A 21,296-nucleotide genomic window follows, 5' to 3' on the forward strand; every position below is an offset into this window, starting at 1 on the left:
GTTAGTTGGCAGAAATTTGATTTCATTGGTTTATGCAAGTACCTAGAAGTCTCAGTCAGGTAGTGCAGGGGATCTGACTGCATTGAACTGTAGTAGGCTGCAGAGTGTGTGTGTGTGTGTATATAAGGCAGGAAACTTAGTCTGGCTAATACTTTCTACCTAGTGCTCTTTCTAAACATCAATAGAAAACAATTAAATACTCAGGAGGACATTTTAAAAAAGAGCACCAGCCGAAATAAGCTAATCTTAAAAATTGCATTTAAAAAATAAGTTTCTTCCTAAAGAAAATTTGAGTTGATAATGCCTTTGTTCTGGACTTAGCAGGCTTACTAAGTCCTATGAATTAATTCTGAAGGGTGAGGATGGATTACAGCTGACTGTATTTAAAGAATACAGTTTTGTTCAAAAGTGAACATTATTTTGGTGACAGTATTAGAGATCTCTAAGTTTCTTGATGCTGTTAATATGGGAGACTGGGCAGGGCAGGAATACTGTATTCGGTCAAGATTTTTATTGTGTATGTAACAACTTGCAAATTTACGAAAGGATTTTAAAGTGTCTCTTGGAGAAAGATAACAGCATTGAAAATTAATTTGAGATGAGACATCATAATAAAACACTTAAAAATATGCATAGTGTTACAGCAGAAATTTCACTCTAACTTGTTAACTTGAAGCTTTTGCTAATTGACTCAGGAATTTAGCGCTGCCAAATGAATCTTGCTGAAAGCTCATACAATTCTTTCTACCACCCCGCTTGGCTTTTGAACTTTCTGAGTCCTGTTGTTGGTTAATGTGGTGCTTGGAAGTCTTGAGTTGCTCTGGAAAATTACATTTCGTTTTCTGCGGTTATACAGTGCCCTGTGGTATAGAGTGGAAGTGCTGCTATATCTTAATGCAACTTTTTATTTCTGTATTTAACACAATGAAGTTGAAATATATAGTGGTTATTGAGCTGTTGGTATATCATGAGTATGAGATCAACAAATAAATCTGATGTCAGAATTTTCTTCATTTAATCCACTGAAATACTTGGTGGGGATGTGATGGGTTTTGTAGTGGGCCTGATAGGCTAGTGGACCCAGGCTTTCATAGGCACGTGCTGGAAGAAGGGAGTACAGGCAAATACTTATGTGCTTATCGAAGAAGTTTGGCTGCAGGGTCTCTCTTAGTGTTAGCTGAGGTAGAATCAATCTCTTAACTCCCTCAGACATCTGCAGTTAGACAGCATCAGGAGAAGAGTATTGGAAAAGATGACAAATTTGGCTGTTTATGCTCTTAACCAGGTCATTTCTACACAAACTTCGATCAGCACCTTGAATTCAAATTGAAAAATCTACTGTAGCAATTCAGGCACAACAGAGTCAGAGTAAACAGCTGCATTTTGGATGTGTGTGAGTTTCTCGTGGCATAGAAGTAATTATCAGTGTGATTTTTACTTAGAACATTAAAATCGCGTTAAATATTTCAAACGTTACAGTCCTCTGATGTCAGTTGTACTCAATAAAAAGAATTACTAAGTCTAAAATAAAAGATTCTTCATAGCAGTATATTTGGTTTTGTAGTGTTGTTTTCCAGGTATGGATTCCTTTTATATGCCTGTGTCAATATAGCATACTTTTTTTTTTGTTGTTCCAGGTTATGCAATGGTCTCTGCAAGATGGCATGTTCTTGAGTTGGAGCTTTTTAAGGCAAGCATATGCTGGTACTTCAACTTTACTAAGTGGACTATAATTTCTTCTCTCACAACAACTACATAAGCAGACAAAATTGCAAAGATCTGCCCTGTGTCGAGTATGACAGCCACGACTCGTGGCTCTCCGGTAGGAGGGAATGATAGCCAGGGCCAGGCTCCTGATGGACAGTCCCAGCCTCCCCTCCAGCAGAATCAGGTATGGTATGAACAGTCAAGCTGTCTAAAAATAAAGGGGTTAATGCTTTAGAAGTAGTTTCTGAATTATTTGAATTTGTATATTCCTAGAGATGTCTAGTTAAGTTAGATATTTCTGTGTGTGTGTCTGGAAGTACAAAAAGATTTTGAGGGATGAAGGCAGTGCTATTGGCAAAGTAGATACAGTTAGGGAGCACTGCATTCCAAAAGATGCTCCCTTTTCAGGCGGTGGCATAGTTCTCTCAAGCATACGTATTTTGGATAAGGAGCCTTCTTGGAGTAATATCAGAAGCTTCCTCAGAACCACATTGTAGACTTACCTGCAGCAGACTGGTAACACTACTCTCTGTGAATTCAGCTTATGCTCAGTTCTGCAAAAACACTTTTTGGATAACACAGCTTGTAAGCAGGTATCAGCTCTTCAAGTCCAGCTCCATCTAGGTCTCTGTTCATTGTTCTAGACTTCTGAACAACTTACCATGTTCCTGTTGAACAGGATATCCTCCTTTCAAATACTGCATCATAACGTGATGATTTTTTTTTGTTGGGGAAAAATACCAGAAAAGATGTTTTTGAACAGTGCAGCCAAACTCATTTAAAAGAAAAGCCACACTTTGTCATTTTATTTGGTATGAAGATAATATTTGGTTCATACCATAAGGTTTAGTGGTTGTAACTTCCTGAGAATGAGTTGTTCTTCGGAACATGTGTGGTGGGCTGACCCTGGCTGCCAGGTGAGCCTCCACCCTGTCACTCATTCCCTCCACCTCAGTGGGGTAGGGGAGAGAATCGAAAGGGAAAAGTGAGACGTGGGAGTGAGAAATCATATGAGTTGACATGCAAGGTGGTTTAGTGAAGGGGTAGGGGTGGGGGGAGACAACTGATGCAAATGCAGTCACTCATCACCAGCTGATGGGTGCCCAGCTAGTCCCCAAGCAACAGCTACCTTGGAAAAAACTTGCCCCCGCTGTTTAATTGTGGGGCATGATACTGTACAGTATGGAGTATTTCTTTGGTCAGTTCAGGTTAGCTGTCCCGGCTGTGTCCCCTTCCAGCCTCTTGCCCACCCTCACTCTACATTTTGATGGGGGCCAAAGTGAGAAACACAAGGCTTTGAATCTGTGTAAGCGCTGTTCAGCAACAGACAAAACACTGGTGTGTTATCAATACTGTTTTGGTCACTAATCCAAAACTCAGCACGATACAAGGTGCTGCGAAGAAAATTCCATGCTAACTGGACACAGTACAACATGTCAAAAATGTTCTTGAGGTTCTGGTCTTCCCTTGTCCTCCTAAATCTTGCTGTTCTGATTTGAATCTTTATTATTGTCATTTCATACTATTTCTATCCACGAATAAGCGTGGATCTACAAAATGCATTGTATTTTGCCTGGCCCATCAAAATGGGCTTAACTAATCATGTTCTTGGAGGCTGGTTAGTAGCCGGCTGTGGTAGTGTGTTACTCATTTTTAGCAAACTTTTTCAGAAAATGTTCATGATTTTCTTCTGCGCTGTTGCTGAAGTTTGTCTACCTGAAATAGTCATCTTTTCTGCAGAAGATTTGTAGAAGCTACAACATCCATGTAGTCTTTACTTTCACCTTCTAGATAGGGGGTTTGCTGCAAAGAGGTCTGTTACAAAAAAAACCAAACCCTTTCCTTACTGGGAAAGTAGCTTAATATTTAAACTGTCGAGATAGAAAACATATAACACATTTAATGCTCTATTGTTTTTTGTTAATAAATCTGAAATCAAATGATTTTATTGTATTTTATGATGACAGGTACTTCCAAGTGATTCTTTGAAACACATGTGAAGGAAAAATGCCAAAATAAGTTGCACATAAGTGCAGACAGTATCTAAAGTATTTTCCATACCAATTTTAGACTTCTTCACCTGATTCTTCCAATGAGAACTCCCCAGCTACCCCGCCTGATGAGCAGGGCCAAGGAGATGCTCCACCCCAGCTTGAAGATGAGGAGCCTGCATTTCCACACACAGACCTGGCAAAGCTGGATGACATGATCAACAGGTATTTCCACACTTTTGTCAGAGGGTGTAGAGTATTTGTGCAAATATCTTGATAGTGGAATCAGGATTCTTGCATCTTTGTTTCACTAGATTTCTTGAAATACTTAGAGTTGTAAAGAGGCTCAAATCAGAGGTTTGTGGTGGGGTTTTTTTTGTTTTTTTGTTTTTTTTTTTAAATGGAGTGCTCATCAGGTCCTTTAAAAAAATGTATATTCTTACTCTGTATTAAAATCATTACAAAGGGGCAAGGACTCTTGATTTTTAAGACTCACAATTGAAATACAGTGGGGTTTGTTTTGTTTTTGAATATAGGCCTCGATGGGTTGTTCCTGTATTGCCGAAAGGGGAATTAGAAGTTCTTTTAGAAGCTGCTATTGACTTGAGTAAAAAAGGTAAGCTGAAAAGACAATTAATGATTATTGGGCCAGTGTGTGAAGTCTTTTCTCGTTCTTTTGAATCCCTGGTGGAGGCTTAAAAATCCTTAATTACTTCTGTTACAACCCTAGTCCTGAAGATTCTGTCACAGTGGTATGCAGAACCTTCATAGATCAGAAATTCTAGAAAGCCATCAATGTGGTTAGAAATTAGGTGCCTTAGCATAAGTAGGGAAGTTGACTAAGCTCACAGCATTAAAAATCCTGTCATTCCTGTCCTACCTGTTTCCTGTATTCACTTTGATATCAGACCTAGTGGGTTTGGTGTTTATGTAACAGATACTAAAACTCAAAAATTGGCATTTAAAAAAAAAATAATCTAGCTTTCCAAATGTCTTGCCATAAATTTTTGTTAAAATTTGGCACATACATACTTTTGAGAATCTTGGAGAAAAGTTAGAATTGTAAACAGCATGAGTTAAGACTGGTAATTCTGCCACGTTGCTTGCTGTCGTGGTTTGAGCCTACCCAGCTGGCAACAAAAGCCCCACGAAGCCGCTCGCTCACCACTACCCGTCCCCTGAGGGATAGGGAGGAGAAAATGCAACCAAAAGGGCTTGGGGGTCGAGACAAAGGACAGGGAGGGCTCACTCACCAACTATGGTCACGGGCAAAAGAGTCAACTTGGGGATAACAGCGCACATTTAATACACAGATCCACCACCATCAACGACAATGAGAGATACAATCAGGTCTTAAATACAACACACCTTCCCCCCCCCCCCCCCCCCCCCTCCGGTCTCCCCGGGCTCAGCTCTGCTCCCTCTTCCCCCCCAGCAGCGCAGGGGCAGGGAATGGGGGTCACAGCCCGGCCGGCACAAGGTGTCTCCGCTGCTCCTTCCCCCTCAGGGAGAGGGGCCCTCGCAGCCCTCCCCTGCCCCACCGCGGGGTCCCTCTCACGGCAGACAGCCCTCCACCCACCGCCCCAAGGCGAGCCCTTCCCGCGGGGCCGCAGCTCCCCAGAACCCCCCAGCGCGGGTCCCTCCCGGGGCTGCCGCCCTCCCACCGACGAGCGGCTCCGGCGCGGCCGCAGTCGCGGCTGCTCCGGGCCCGGTCCCTGCCCCTCCGGCCCGGGGCCCTCCGCGGGCTGCAGGGCGACCTCTGGGTCGCCACGGGGCTCCAGGGGCTGCGGGGGCTCAGCCGCCACCCCACCGCGGGCCGCAGGGGAACCCCTGCGCCGGCACAGCTCCCCCTCTCCTTCCTTCTCACTGACTCAGGTGGCTCTGTCTCTCCCACCCCCCTCCTCACTTCTGCTCACCAACACAGACAAAACAAAAGCCGGCAATCAACGGGTTCTTTCACTCTTAAATATTCGCAGAGGCGCCATTGGTCTGGCCTTGCCCAGAGGTGGGTCCGAAATTGGAGCCGAGGGAGCTTCTCGAAGCCTCTTGCAGGAGCCACCTCTGTGGCCCCATCCCCCGCTACCAAAACCCCGCCAGGCAGCAAACCACCACACTTGGTGTGTCTGATTTGCTTGGAATTAGGAGGATTTCCTATCGGGACTGTGTATGAGTTTGCTAAATTGTACTAGTCAGATTGACAAGTTCATCATGCGTTCTAGTAAGTTCTGTTGTCCTGGAAAGTTGCTTTGGTCTCTTGTTCCAGTCAGTATTTGTTGCATCAGTACTTGAGTAATACCAGAAGTCAGATAAAAATATTTTTCCAGGATATCTACACTTCCCAGGTAGATGTGTTTTAAATATAGTGAGATACAAAGTCCCTCTTCCTTACTTTCTCAGAGCTTGCCCAGGACGACTTAATTTCCGTGTTAATAAGGGTTATTCTTAGGCAGTTTTAAGAACAAAAAGCTGCTTGTGGTCCGTCCTGGTATTCTGGGTTATCTTGATTGTTTTCTGATTTGCTTTGGAGCACTCTGGAGAAAAGTTGGGGTGCACCCTTGTGATCTAAAACAGGATAATGTTGTGTTATTGCCAACACTGATTGATCAGCCATAGTTGCGTTTAGAATTGTTACCTTTGCATGTAGCTAGGTCTGGCAGGAATCCTCAGGTGAGTGTAGAATTTTCAAGTGATCTCATCTGTTCAGGGGTGAAAGAAATGCCAACTTATGGAAAGAAAAGGCAGCACTCTTTGTCTGGCCTGTTGGAACAGTGCAGCAAAAAAAGAAATTCTTTGCTTGTGATTTGTGAGAGAGGAGATAATATGTACTGCCAGCTGTTAAGTCACTTTAAAAAAAAAAAAAAAAAAAAAACAACAAAGAAACCCAAAAAAGCTGTCGGTGCAATGAACTAATGAGAGCAGAATGAGATTTTTGGCTACTTCTAACGTCAGTGTACCTCTCCAAAGCATCAGACTTAGAGTAAGTTCCCAAACAAAAAATGTCTTTTTCCTCTAAGTTGTGAAAAACAGTGGAAATCTATTCATATGCTTTATGCACTTTGATTTTTATTAAGTCATTGATGCCCAGTTCTGAAAAGGGGCTTCTGCGTTGCTGTCTAATTATGCTTCCTCTTGCCCTCTAGATGAATTCCTAACTGTGAGCGTATGCAAGGATTACTGGCTAAGGAGAAAACAAGGAAAGATGTTAGAAGTAGTTTTTTGTTAACTGTTATTTTTACAGTTACATCCTAGATTTGATTTTTTTTTTTTTTTTTCCCTCACTGCTTGAAGTTGCGTGATGGCTCAGATGGTTCTTTTTTAAATAACTTCCAGTGCTCAAGGAATATGATAGGGTGCTCACTTGGTGTAATTGACACTGTTTTGGTAGCTCGAAACTTGGCGGACGCTGTTTCAGAACTGTGTATATATAGAGAGGGAATATGAATTATTCTGTCATGTACATTTCTTAACAAATTGAAAATCTGTTCCATTATCTCAGTAAGATCTACGATTGGACACCTTGCTACCTGTCTATGGGCATTTTTCTTAATCTGGAGAGTTTTGTTTCAAAAGGGAAGAACTGAAAGCAGAAATTGAAGAATAACCAGCTGTTGAATTACATAAATTTTACATTGCAGTCTGTTACTCATTTAGATTGTGGAGCAGCAAAAGCTAAAAAGAGCACACTAAATTTTTATCAAACACCTTTTTCTAGTGGTTGGGGTTCTTAAGTAGCATTTATTCCTAACATTGCCAGTGGCCATTGGCATTCTGGAGTGACTCTGGGGTAACTGCTGTCTGTCTTTGTGGCCCTGTCTATAAAATAAGTATGATATTTGCGTCCTCTTTAAATCTTTTCAGGAACTGAAATTGAAAGGGACATAACTGAACTGAATTGAAAGTATTCGTAAAAATTAAATGTCATCATTACCAACTTCAAGTGCCAGGAGCAAATTTGACAAGAGTCGTATGAATCCTGTCTAGACTGTGACATACTGGCAGATGTGTTTATTTATGGAAGATTATCTCTTTATGTGTAGGCATCAGTGTATTATTCTTTGTTATGCAAGCCATGAGATTATCAAATGATAGTCTGGAGTTACTTGCTATTAGAAGAAAACCTATTTGAAAAATAGTGTTTAATAGCAAGACTGGTGTTTATCTTCATAATAATTTTGGAGTACTTATGAAGTGTTTTGAGTAATGAGGTTTGGTCCACAAATAAGTATCATAGCGAGTTGGATGCTATAAATTTAAAAGTTTTTTTTAAATGGTATGTTTTGGGTTTTCTATAGGCTAGAATATTCTCCACTCTTTCAAAATTCACCCAAGAACTCTGCACTGCTCCACCTTTGCAGATGTTATTGCTCCTAATGTTTACATTTAATTTTAAACGTGCTGCCAAAGCTTTCCAATGCGACACACACACAAACAAGATGCCAGGCAACTGTTAGAATTTGTAGCTTATTTCAACTGAAATGAGATTTCACTGCACAATTTAAACCTTCAACCTTGATCCCAGATCTTTGTTTTTGATGAATTACAAAGGCTTACAAAATGGGAAAGAGAGGCAGGCCCTAGTGCCCCGAAAAAGAAAAAACGTGTCTGTGCATAAGCACATGTGCATCCAGAAGTTAGGCAACCCACTAATGGGAGTTGTCTCCAGCATCCTGTCTAAAGACCATGTCTGTTTGGATGATCCATCTGCATTTCTATGAATTCCTCACTGAAGCCAGATTTTCTTGAAATGGTTATTTTTAGCCATCTGTCTAAAGCGAGGACAGCAGATCTGTGTCGTCATGTTCCAAAGTTTCTTAGCCAGGTATTTGGGATGGAACCATTTCGGTGAAGTGAACTACAACAGAGTCATTGCTGCATCTTGGTGTAAAGGGACTCTCTTACTCCTGATGATTAAGAGTTGTTGAAAGTCTGCCAGAATCTGAGAGTGCCATGTGTAGCCACTGTGCCCACGGGCACATGTGGGTTTCCCCAGAGCTTATTAGCTCCAGCAACTGTCAGTTCAGTTCTGCAGGGTCTGAGCCAGCCCTTGCTAAGCCACTGAAAGGCTTCCGTGAGGCACTTTCTGAGGCTCAAGGTCTGGTGGGGGCTTTGCTGGCACAGTGCCACACCAGCGTGTGGAGCCAGCTCAGCTCTGGGGTCGCAGCCACAAAGTTCTGTAGTCCAGAGTCCTGGAGAAGAGGAGCTAGGTGGTTTTGCTTGGGGCCTTGGTGCTCCAAACCGTTTACTGTTGAGTACCCCTCAGATGCATCAGAGTTTGTTCATATACAGTTGCATCTGGACTGACAAGTTTTGTGGACCTAGAGTGTTTCTGCTCTTCTGGCAGGGTTGATACGCTCTGCATGGTTTATATGGCCAATTGACTACTAAGCATAAGAACAGAAGTCAAATGGTCTTGTGTTCTTCCTCTGATCCCCTAATTGCAGCTCCTGTATACTGTATGATGCATCTTTTCCTTTCATAATGACTTCTTTCTCACTGCACAATCCATTTCTCCAAGTTTTCTTTAAATATTTGGCTCAGGGCTGCATGCACTTGCTTATCTCTTGTGTTCTTCCTTATCCTTCTTTGCCCTCGGAATTTGGACAACAGGGAGAAAAATGCGGTCTTACCTAAGAGTTAGTGATACCAAATCTGATTCAAGCGGTAGATACCAGGTATCTGGTGTAATTGCTGTTTCTCTTTTCGCTGTCTTTGGAATGCTCTTACTTCCTCTCCCAACCTGCTGTCTTCTAGGACTCCTATACCGTGCTTTTGATGATACTCCGATCCTTGTAGACACCTACTTAGTCCTGGTTCCTTGCATAAGTGTCATCTGTTGTTTCTGCAGAATGCAGCATTGTGGGAGAAGGTAGAAGGTCATTGTATATCCAGGAGTCATACAAGTATCTTCTAAGGTTCTACATCTTCCCTCTCTTTCCAAGTTCAGCGAAGTACAGAAAGGACAGTGTGTGTTAAAACATACTATTGTTTTGGTATTCCTGACCTTGGTTTGAAACGTCTTGCTGACTGCAGCTGGCCAGCCATTGTGGGGTGAGGTGGTCCAAGAAGTACTTGAAAGTTTGAGAAATGTTTCAGTGCAGTATACTGGTACTCTGAGGAGCATTGTAATCTCTTGAGTACCTGCTTTAAATTAGTATTCAAGAATTAAGTTCTCTGATACTTTTGGGTTCAGAAAGGAGCATTTTCCCTAGGTCAGGTTGACCACATTGGATGCATTCCCTGTCCTCTGTTTTGTATAGGGTGAAGTTGACATCTTTACCACCTCGAAGAGTTAATTTAACAAAGTCCTTTGTTTACTACAAATGCCTAAGTTTTAAGCAATGTCTTGCTCTCTTCTTTTGTCATGTTGTCATTGCTGTGGCTTGTGGCCTTTTGTTACTGGTCTTAGCACTTACTATCTAGTGTAGGGATGTCAGCTATCCAGACTGCAAGCTACATAGGAAGATAATGTGGAGTTTTTATACTTGGCCACATATGTATGTCATGTACCTCTGGTAGTTTTAAAAAGAGGGAACACTGGAGTAGTTTTCAAGGAGGTGACAGGGGCTCTCCAAAGATTTCCTACTGAAGTTGCTTGACAGCTGCACCCACTGTAAGAGTATAGGCTAGCAAGCCCTGTTACAGTAGTTTGGAAAGCCTTTGTGCTTTGTACTGACAAGCAGGGCAGATGTTCTGTGACCATTTCTGAAAGAAACCTCTGTTGTACAGTTGTTTGTGACTATAAGGACCTGTAATTTGGTAACCCAAATCAATCCTCCTCAAACCAGTGGAAGTTACTGTCAGGATGCCTCATTAAGGATGTTGCAGGGGAGGGCATGGGGGTGGTGATAACAATTTTTGTGAATCTGGATGCTGTTGGCTTGTTGAATGCTAAGATTCCCTGACTGAAAACTAAACTTGTTCTGTAAAGAAACTGTGCAGGCAGATCACAGTTTGCTTTTTATAATGTGCCCAATGGCTTTCCTTGTTTCCAGTGTGTACTAATACCTATTCAATACTGTTGACTTTTATCTCTGTTTAGATTTTTTAACTGAACTTTTGAAGGGGAAGTACAGATTTTTTGAAATACTGGGTTATAAGTAAGTCCCGAGTTTTAAAATAGCTAAAAGAACATTTGTATGGATCATTGTTCTTTAATTTTAAACTTGATGTATGGTGGCTGCAAAGGTTTACATCAGTGTTGGGGTCTGGGTGATTTGGGTCCTGGCAGCAGAATTACGAGAAACTACTTCAGGTGAGGCTGAGAGACAGAAGGATTCGTGTTTATTTTTGCAGGTTAATTGTGTCTGGGAAGCAGAGCAGATCTCACCCTTTCTCCTCTTCACTCACTTGAGTTTTACTGGTAGCAACTGAATGAGAGAGAACATAAATGCATGCTCACCAGAAGAGTGGAAGAAAAAGATTGTACATATTGTTAGGTTTAGCTACTATATCTTTGAACATTACAAGTGTGGAAAAAAAAAACCCAAACCCAACCTATCACAAGTCTTTGAAATAATTTCAGAATTATCTAAATAATGCAATTTTTGAGGTGGCTTTACCAGAACATTAATTCATCAGGTTTTTGTGCATTCAAACTTAACAGAAGTTTATCTTCATGCGAGGCTCCTCTTTTTAAAATAGTTCTGAAACTTTGAACGCCAAACCTTTGAAGTCCAAGTTGCTACTTTCAATATTTAAAAGTTCATGTAACAATGGGTGAGATTGTGAATCTAATAGTTTGGTTTTTTTCTTTTCTATTTTAAAATAGGCCTTGATGTCAAAAGCGAAGCATGCCAGCGATTTTTTCGAGATGGGTTAACAATATCTTTCACAAAAATCCTTACAGATGAGGCAGTGAGCGGCTGGAAGTTTGAGATTCATGTGAGTTTTTGAAGTTGTGTTTCTGAAAAGCGTAGTAATTTAAATGAGAAAGGAGCCGTCGTTGTGACTATGAGGAGACTGCAGAGACAATCTCATTTTTGAAACTCAGCAGAGAACTGGGAGAACTCTTGTATACATGGCTCTTGGAGGGGAGGAAAGTCATCCTTCTATTATTTTTTCATCTTCTGCCTCTGGTGTTTTTGGCAGAAAATAAAACATGGGAGATGATATGGGGAGGAGCTGAACTTTATATGTTCGGTGGTGCAGCTCTTGTTAGGCAGGCTGTCTTTGGCCAGATGTGTAGAAACCTTATTATTTTTCTGTGCATGCTAGGACATGAAAACTTGCTTTTTTAGTAAAAGCTTTCAGCAGCCTGCTAACTTCTGAGTGTTTGTAGCAGCTGTTTGAATGTAAAACTATTTGTTGGACAGCTAGTCACATGCCAAATGAGAAACTGTGAAGGTCTTAATAAGCAAATTAAAATCTGTGTGAGAAATGGGTGAAAGATGGAAAAGTTAATAGTTCAGTGGTGAATCATGAATGTCTTAACCAAAAATATTTGTGTCTTTTTCCTAAATTTAGTTTTTAGCTGAAAACAGATAGTTTAAAGCCTTTATTGGAGGAAGTACAAATTCAAATACAACGTTGTAAAACTCTTATGCAACTGTGCGTGCTAGGTACAAATGCTTCAGAGTTTATAGTTCATACTCATTGTACAGTCACCTTCCATATTCTTGGTTGTTGTTTATTTCTTGATAGAGATGTATTATTAACAACACTCATCGACTAGTGGAACTCTGTGTGGCCAAGCTGTCCCAAGATTGGTTTCCCCTTCTTGAACTTCTTGCCATGGCCTTAAATCCTCACTGCAAATTCCATTTGTACAATGGTACTCGTCCCTCAGAAACAGTTCCAGCAGGAGTCCAGCTTGCTGAAGACGAACTTTTTGCCCGTCCTCCTGACCCACGATCACCAAAGGTATAACAGCGTTTTCAGAGCCATGTTTTTAATTTTATGGAATGTTACCTAATACACAGTAGCCATAGAGAAGTGTTTTTAGAGGGGAAAAAATCCCCCTTTGTTCTCTATCACTGAGATGTTCTGCTGCTTTTGACTGGCACATTAGTTCATGATTGGTTGAATTTCCCCGTGTAACTGTTTCAGTCTTTGGTCCACAAACTGCATCATGTGTTTCTGTGGTAAGCTGGCACAACTCTATTGGAATGCCGTTCCTACTGTGTTAATTGGCTTGCTTGTATTTGCCAGCTGATGGATTTACCTTCTCACGCCACATGATTTTGTAGGTGACATATTGTAAGGAGTAGATTATGTGATAAAGTAGGAATTTTGTCTCCCTTTTCTTATATTTCCCAGTGATGGGAGAAATGTTTTTGATTGGATGTGGGATACTAGTGTCAGTGTGGTTTTGGGTTTGTTTTTGGTTTGGGGATTTGGTGGGGGGTTTTTGGGTGGGATGGGAGTTTTGGTTTTTTTTTTTGAACTAGTGCGTATTAATAATCTGTTTTGGTTCTTGGGTCTGAATTTTTCAGAATTTTCTCCAAATGACATTGGTACAACTTCAGAGGCTAACCAAGTTATATTTTTATTGCTTTCTTCCTTTTTTTTTTTTTTCTTTTTAGTAGTACTGCTAACTATTGGTATATAAGAACCAAAGATAAGTAACTCTGTGTCCTTGGACTTCCTTGCACTGCTAACTGTGTTTAGAAGAATGTTATTTTTCATTCTTTCTGCTTTTATGTGCAGTCACCTCCAGGACCAGAAAAGAAATACCAGAATCATCATAGCTTCTGTAGTAACTTAGCAGCCAAAGTTAAACCTGAAGTATAGTCATTTTTATTCCTATATATTTGATAAAATTATTTGAATAACCAATATACAGCGTCTGTTTTTTGACGTGGTAATGGGAAAGATCACGTTGCCTAGTTCTAAGCATTTCCTTAAAACTGAATATTTAAACTGTATAAGCAAGTTCACTGTCAGTTCTGTTACCTTCTAACAGTTTATTGTGTAAGGCCTTTTTTACAGCAAATTTTGTTACTGCCATGTCCTTGAAAGTGTTTCTAGACGGTAATTTGTAAATGTCAGAAAATAACTCTTTATTATATTGCAGGGTTGGCTAGTAGATCTTATCAACAAGTTTGGCACATTAAATGGATTTCAGATCTTGCATGATCGGTTCATGAGTGGATCAGCGTTGAATGTTCAGATAATTGCAGCTCTCATCAAGTAAGTTTTTTAAAAATAATAATTCACATATTTCAGAAAGTTGGACCAGGTAAAATACTGTGTAAGCACAAAGCTTAGCCTTTTCTTGAGGCACTTCCCTCCCCTCACTCCATCACTTAACCAGTTGTGTTTAACATTTCATGTGCTCGTAAATAGACTTGGGTGTCTTGAATGAATTGCTTCTTACTGTTTTAATAGTACAAAACTACTGATTATGACACTTTGATCCCTTTTTTCTTTCTTTTTAGGCCATTTGGACAATGTTACGAATTTCTAACATTACATACAGTGAAGAAATATTTCCTTCCAATTATAGAAATGGTTCCACAATTTTTAGAAAATTTAACAGATGATGAACTGAAAAAAGAAGCAAAAAATGAAGCCAAAAATGACGCTCTGTCGATGATAATCAAATCTCTAAAGAACTTAGCTTCAAGAGTTCCAGGACAGGAAGAAACTGTAAAAAACTTAGAAATATTTAGGTTAAAAATGATACTTAGGTAAGATGCTACTCCTCATATGATATGCTGCTTCTGGCATTTTTGTCACACTTCTTACATTTAATTTCTCTTACAGGTTGTTACAAATTTCTTCTTTCAATGGTAAAATGAATGCACTAAATGAAGTTAACAAAGTAATATCCAGTGTGTCATATTATACTCATCGGCATGGTAATCCTGAAGAGGAAGAGTGGCTTACAGCTGAAAGAATGGCGGTAAGTTCTCCTCTTCACTGAAATTAATTTAACAGATACCCCCCCCTCGCCTTATTACTTTAATTGTGGAAGTAGCTATATATTATGGATCCTGCAGACAGTGCTAAATTTTCATATCTAGTGTTATAAACAGTAGGTATGATGTCATGGTAATAAGTAATTTTAGTAGTAGTCTTTCTGCAAAAAAAATTGCTGTATTTGTTTCAGAGCTGCTGTTAAGAATTATTTTGAGTGCTGATAAAAACATGCTTTGAAAAGGGATCCTTGAATAGTATGGGGTTTATATAGTGTTTAAAAAAGCAAAAAACCTGGATAAAACAGGTGTGATTAATTTAAAACTTTAGTGCCACTGTACCTAAAACCTGAATGTTCATTTAAGTAACTTGTGCTTCAAGTAACTTTTTCTCATTAGAGTTCTAAGCAACTACTCTGCTTTTCAGATTTCAGAAGCTGGATTCTTCGGTGCAGGAAGTTCTAGATGTCACATTTCTATTTTATATATTTATTTAATATTTACATACTTTGACTACTGTTTCATGCTTGAGTGCACATGTAGGGAACTATTAAAATGAATATGTATAAAGTTAAAATAAGGACAGTTTTCTCTTAATCTTTGTGAAATTTGATTGCATTAAGTAATTTTTACACTCTTCTACCCCATCTTTGTGACTGGCTACCTGTTGTGAGGCTTATAATCTGCAAACGGACTGCTGACAAAAAAAGAGCGACTGCAGTTTGACTTTTTAAGGCGAGAGGAAGAAATAGGTCTCTCTTTTACATACTCCCTATAGTTTGGCATCCCAGATGAGACTTCTGTTTTTAAATTAAAACTTCTAGATTTAAGTATTTCATGAGACTAGCTTGAATATTGTAAGTCTCCAATCCAGGGACACTGTTGGAAGGAATGATGCTATGTACATTTGTTTTCTTTTTCCGTGTTCAAGGCACACACTGCTTTGCTTCACTTGGAACAAAAAACCACATGACCCTAATCTGTGTCAATGACACCACTGAAAAAAATTGTGTCTACTTAAATATGGCTTGAATATTTGTCTCTAATTCAATTAGAGGTATTTAAAAAACCCTGTAAGTGGCAGTACTTAAATAATCTAATCTTTATATTTCAGTCCTTACTTATGTCCTTTTTATGCGATACACTTTAGGCATACCAGTAACGCTAGAAGTGCGTTAAACAATTTGGTTTTGATATTTAATGATTGTGAAATGGAAAAGAACAATTTTGTTCCTAGAATAGAAGAGTTAACTGTTCTTCCCATTGGCTTTTTATGTTTGAAGTTGTTTGAACATTTTTGTGCTTTGAGTTCATGATTTGAATATGCCTGAAAAAATATTTCCCCTGAAGATATCACAGTGACTAGCATATTGAATTATTTAAAATGCTGATTTTTTTTTAAAGAGGAAATTAAAGTTAGAGATAAATACCTTCCTCTTATGAGGCTTCTTTCTCCTTTCTCCCAATTAGAATATTGTATATAAAGTCAATCTGTAACATGTTGAAATTTTGCTTTTTAGCTTAAGAATCAGTGACAGCACTTCAGTAATTTGAGATGCACTACTTTCTTTTTATCTTCAGGAATGGATCCAGCAGAATAATATTTTATCAATTGTGTTGAGAGATAGTCTTCATCAACCTCAATACGTAGAGAAGTTAGAGAAAATTCTTCGTTTTGTCATCAAAGAGAAAGCCCTCACTTTGCAGGATCTTGACAACATTTGGGCTGCACAGGTAAAGAGTTCAACTGCTTGTCTCCTACTGTGCAGAAGGGATCTTGTATGTCTTGTATTGAGAAGATGATGACTTGTGCTTCTTACGCTTGGTGTTGGATAAAGCTAAAGAAAAATTTGAAATCACATGGTGTTCTTTTTTGGGCTCCTGGATCTCAAAATTGTCTTCTCAAATGTCTTCAGTAGAAGGTGTCAACTACACATGTGTGTAAAGTCTAAAAGAACAGTTCAGAACATGGTGCAAAGATAATTCTTTTTAAGTATTAAGGAACCCTCAACATTGAGCAAAGTCAAGATTATGAAAGAACATGGTACATTATGACTTAATATTTTAAAATGCATTAAGAATATATATTGCTAATCTCTGAGTTCACCACAGTTGTATAAATTTTTCCTGGATAGAACACTATTAAGAAGGCTTATAATGATGACTGTTCTAGAAGTTATTTAATGGCAAATTCTTTCCTTTGTGTTGTAGTGATTATTTTTTTAAAACCATAAATTTTGCAATATTGGCTCGTTTACTTCTATGATTGGTGAAGCTGGGCTTCCTAGCTGTGGGCTGCGTGAGTTTAGCATACACAAAAGGCAGCTGAAGTGACAAACTCATTATTAATTATTGAGTAGGCAGAAAATAAAAGGTCATTTTAGGATAGGAACAAGCATGAGTACATATATCCTTGTTCTAAGTAATTGGTAGTGAAACTCTTAACTTAATTTACAAGTAAGCCCTTAGGCCAGTCTTTTGAGTGTGGGAAGGCTAAATCTGGTTTCCAAGATAGAGGGCTTTACTGGTTCTGGCAGGGATAGAGTTAAATTTCTTCACAGTAGGTTATGTGGGGCTGTGTAGGTAAAGCAAAAGATTTACCTGTTAAACTTTTTATCTCAACCCACAAGTTTTCTCATTTTCACTCTCCTGATTCTCTCCATCCCACTGTGAGATGTGAGCAAGCAGCTTGTGTGGTGCTGAGTTGCCAGCTGGGGTTATACCATGACAAGGGCTAATACAGGAGCTGCGTAGTATTACATCTCTAGTTTACCTCTGCGTGTGCTCTTCTGAAACGGTAACAGTTTGGCTTCAGTGGACTTACACCGTGTCCCTGTTTTCGGACATGCTATTTTCAGGTTTCATTTAAAGCACTTGGGACTGCAGGTGATGCAGTGGAGGGTTGACTTGAGATCTCTGATGTTTCAACTAACTTCATAATCTCTGGACTTCAATTCCAGCATGATAAGTAACTGCACAGGCAGGAAGTCTTTTATTTTCTCATTATCTCTAAGTCCTGTTTAGAAAATTACCTCATGTAACAGAGCAATACACAGGTTACTTGAAGTAAGGTCTGTGATCATAGTGTTAGTTTTCAGCTTGTGGTCTGTAGACCTTTCCAGACTGTCTTTGTAGGAAGTCTGTGGGGGCAAAAAAAAAGGCCTTTGAGAAGTTAGTTTGCTGTTAGTAGACTTCTATTAGCTATATGAGAGCCTAACCTTTTAGGGAAAAAAAAACCAAAAAAACAAAAAACAAAACCAAACAACATAAGTCTGAAATTTGGAAAAAAAGTCTTCCAAGCAATTATATGACTCATAGTGCCTGGAAATGGGATGTGTGGATAAGCTAGTTTAAACCAACCTTTTTATTCTTCCAGAAAAGTGTGAGCAACCCTTCAAAGGTGGGAATAGTCCACCCCAACAGTTGCAAAAAAAACGTTTAAGAATAAGTCTCCCGTGCTCTCAGATACCTGGCTTACTCTGCTCACTTCTTAACGCTTTCAGTAGGTAGTTGCCACAGTGCACTTGCTGCGGTTTTGTCCTGTTTTTTTTTTCTGTGTGTGTGTGTGTGAAAGTTGAAATTAGTAGGTCTTACTTGAGTAGATTGTTTCACTGTGGCTTTGGCTGTGGAATTAAAATAGACTAAAAGGTAAGAATACCAAAATCTGCTAATACAGAATTACTTTTACCAACTTCAATATGTCCTGTGTTTAGTAGTTTTTAGAAGTTCTTATTAAATGACTGCTGCTAAGAGCAGCTGGAGCATGAAATTCAGTAGCGAGGAGTTGATTTACTGTTTAGCTTTATATAACAGGCAGGCTATTTTAGCTCTGGCTCAGTGCAGCAGTAGTGTGGTCTTGCTTTCAGGCTAGAGCTCTTGCTCTGGCCTCGGTTCAGGGAGTGAGCATGCACAAATTTACAGTTGATGGTACAGAAGTGCCCTGAGAATCTCAGTATACAACTAGAATAAAAATAAGTAGTTTTGAAAAGCAATAAAACCATGCTGCTTTTGCGTTTAGAAGGCAACATAAATTTTAAGTTTTGTTTAAGCGTCTTTGTGTCTTACAAAGTGAGTGCTTGCAAAATACATTTGATTCAAGGAATAATGTTGGAAGTCTCTAAAGGCAAGCATTAAGTTGCAGCCTGTTGAATTGCAGGGAAAGATCCAGCTGGACAAGAAATAAAATTGCAGAGATTAGTGTAGGAGTCTTATTACTTAAATTCTGGAGCATTTAACTAGAACTTTACAGGTGCCTTCCCTGTTTCTACACAGCAAGCTGACAGTTCCCACACCAGGTTCCTTACCTCTTCCTACTGCCTTGTACTGCTTCCCCAGCCTTTTCTGTTCTTAAGGTTGTCCCCATGTCTGCTACAAACCTCCCAAGACAAGGTTTTTATCTGCCTTATTATTATTATTCTTGCCCCAACCCCCAGCATACTTCTCCTTTTATTTGTTATATTGTAGATGCCTTTCTGCCCTGTATGCTCTCGGTTTTCCTTTCTGTCTGAGAAATGGTTAGAGAAAAAAAAACAGTTCAGGGAAAAAGATGGTACAGTGTTTTGCAAAATCAAGTGGAATAAGTGGTTTAGTAATAATGCCCTCTCTCATAATCTGACCCATAACAAGAAAACGAATATTACTACCTAAATTCACTTTTTCAAAGAAAACTTTATGGTGCAGCATGTGACAAAGCTATTAGTCTCTTTTTTTTTTTTGTTTTGAAGTGAACTACTTATGCAAGCTTTTAGAAGGAAGTTAATTTCAAAAGTGCTCATGCATGCATTTTTAATACTGTACAAGATTAATTACATCGGAGTTTGTTTTCTAGGTATTTGTTTTGCATTTTTTATTCTACACTTACAGGAAATTTTTCTACAGTAAATTGGGTATTGATTCACATAGTCCAAAATTGTTGATTTTGAATGCAGCTTTAAAGTACAGGATACACTTTCCAGCCTGGGCATGTAGGAAGGAAATTTTCTTCTCACCCAGATGTAAAAACGAACTAGCTGTTTTCCTTATTGTCTTCCTCCTTAAGTGTCAAAATTGGATTATACACCAAACTCTCATTTAAAACAGTGTCTAGTATATAACTCAACATCTGCCATTAGTTGTGTAACTGTTAGACTTAATAAGTTTATAAGCTGCTGGACTTTAAAATCCTGTCTGCCAAAAAATTGTTTGTAATAGGGAGCTTTAGTTTTCCCTGAATCCATTAGCACAAAGAATGTACTGCAGCCTGAGAAACTATGTGGAAATACTAAAAATTGTTTTACAGCTTAAAACACCTCAATGAAATTTGTTGAGCAAGTGGATTTTGAGTCCTTTCTGCGAAACAAACACGAAAAACCCCAAACGAAGCAGAAACAACCAAAACAAAACCTACATTAAATTAAAATACTGATTCCAAAGTTAGAGTACCCTTTTAGACTTTGTTGTTTACTGTCCCAGCATGATTTTGTTAAAAAAAAGAAATACTGTGGCACTATAGTATTTATAGTCTAAATAAAAACTTACGTGCACACACAGAGAGTGCGCTTAATACTTCGACATAAAAGGGAAATCTTAAGTATTGTGACTTCCCAGGGAAGTAAGTATTCAGTTTGTTACACTGCTCCCACAGCATCAGCATTTCTTGCTGGGCACTTCAAACAGTCTTCTTGTAAAAATGATGTAGGATGTCTTGCTGCTTGACTTAATACAGATTGCTACAAATGTTCCTTTATTCTTTTTTGTCTTCTTGACAGGCAGGAAAACATGAAGCCATTGTAAAAAACGTACATGATCTCCTTGCAAAATTAGCTTGGGATTTCTCTCCTGAACAGCTTGATCACCTGTTTGATTGTTTTAAGGTAACGATGTGTCTTTTGACTGTGTTCAGGAAATGGGTTGTGAAGTTGGGTACAGATTTGTGACTCTTTCAATGTCTGCTGTTTTAGATATGGGCAGTTTCCTTGTGTTGAAAGACTTCTGAATGTGTAGCAACAGTCTGTAATATTTAATATTAGAATGCTAGATTGTGCTGTTCTTTAATGAGCGTTCATGTGACATTTTCAATTTACTCCCTGTCTAAGGCAAGGTCTAGTTACGCTAGTTTAATTGACAGTTTTGTTTTATGGTTTAAAAGCTTCTGGGTAATGCAAATCTGTTGAGGCCTGTAGTATTAAAGTGACATTTAGTAATCCTAGGAATATCGAGTTTTTCAAATAAGTTATTTATCTTAAATACCTTTTTGCATTTGTTCCAAATTATTAAGTGTCGTGATTTAGTAAATAATGTTTTTCTCCTGGCGTTGGAGTGGGTTTCATCAAGTTTGCCGCGCATTGCTACTTTTAATCTTTCAGTAGAGGAGATAAAGGACTTCTGCTCCCTGCTCCCCCAACTTCCTCTTTATCATGTATGACTTTTCTCTGGTTAACATGGATACGGAGTGAAACAGTCTCAGGAATATAATGTTGAATTTTTATGAACATATAATGATTTCATTCACATCACAAAATAACCTGTTTCTGAAAGTTTATGTGGTTCACTGGCTTTTTATATATGCTAATATTAACACTTGTAGCTTCCAGTAGTTGTGCTATCCAGCTTATTTTACTGTTTCCATTTTGGGAGATGATCTGCTGTACTAGAAAATGCAAGCTGGCTTTGTTGTCTCTGTTCTCTGGTTTTGGATAAATGTGTTATGGTTCCATTTTGGCTTACAGGCAATTTGTGTGCCCATTAATGAGGGTCCTTTAGT

The 21,296-nt window shown here is 39.0% G+C and overlaps 1 protein-coding gene across 1 annotated transcript in view; it reads left to right on the top strand.

Moving 5' to 3' along the window:
* Positions 1 to 1,778: 1,778 nt before the first annotated feature.
* Positions 1,779 to 21,296, top strand: part of USP9X (ubiquitin specific peptidase 9 X-linked) — an 80,554-nt gene continuing 61,036 nt past the window's right edge. The window contains exons 1-10 of the mRNA XM_086477383.1: positions 1,779 to 1,891; positions 3,778 to 3,923; positions 4,235 to 4,314; positions 11,467 to 11,579; positions 12,339 to 12,557; positions 13,711 to 13,826; positions 14,075 to 14,326; positions 14,403 to 14,541; positions 16,136 to 16,288; positions 20,302 to 20,406. Of these exons, the coding sequence (XP_086333509.1) occupies positions 1,796 to 1,891; positions 3,778 to 3,923; positions 4,235 to 4,314; positions 11,467 to 11,579; positions 12,339 to 12,557; positions 13,711 to 13,826; positions 14,075 to 14,326; positions 14,403 to 14,541; positions 16,136 to 16,288; positions 20,302 to 20,406 (1,419 nt within the window). The 5' untranslated portion in view covers positions 1,779 to 1,795. The remainder of the gene's footprint in view (positions 1,892 to 3,777; positions 3,924 to 4,234; positions 4,315 to 11,466; positions 11,580 to 12,338; positions 12,558 to 13,710; positions 13,827 to 14,074; positions 14,327 to 14,402; positions 14,542 to 16,135; positions 16,289 to 20,301; positions 20,407 to 21,296) is intronic.

Source organism: Leptosomus discolor, chromosome 1 (genome assembly GCF_034619465.1).
Source record: "Leptosomus discolor isolate bLepDis1 chromosome 1, bLepDis1.hap2, whole genome shotgun sequence".
NCBI classification, from domain to species: Eukaryota; Metazoa; Chordata; class Aves; order Leptosomiformes; family Leptosomidae; genus Leptosomus; species Leptosomus discolor.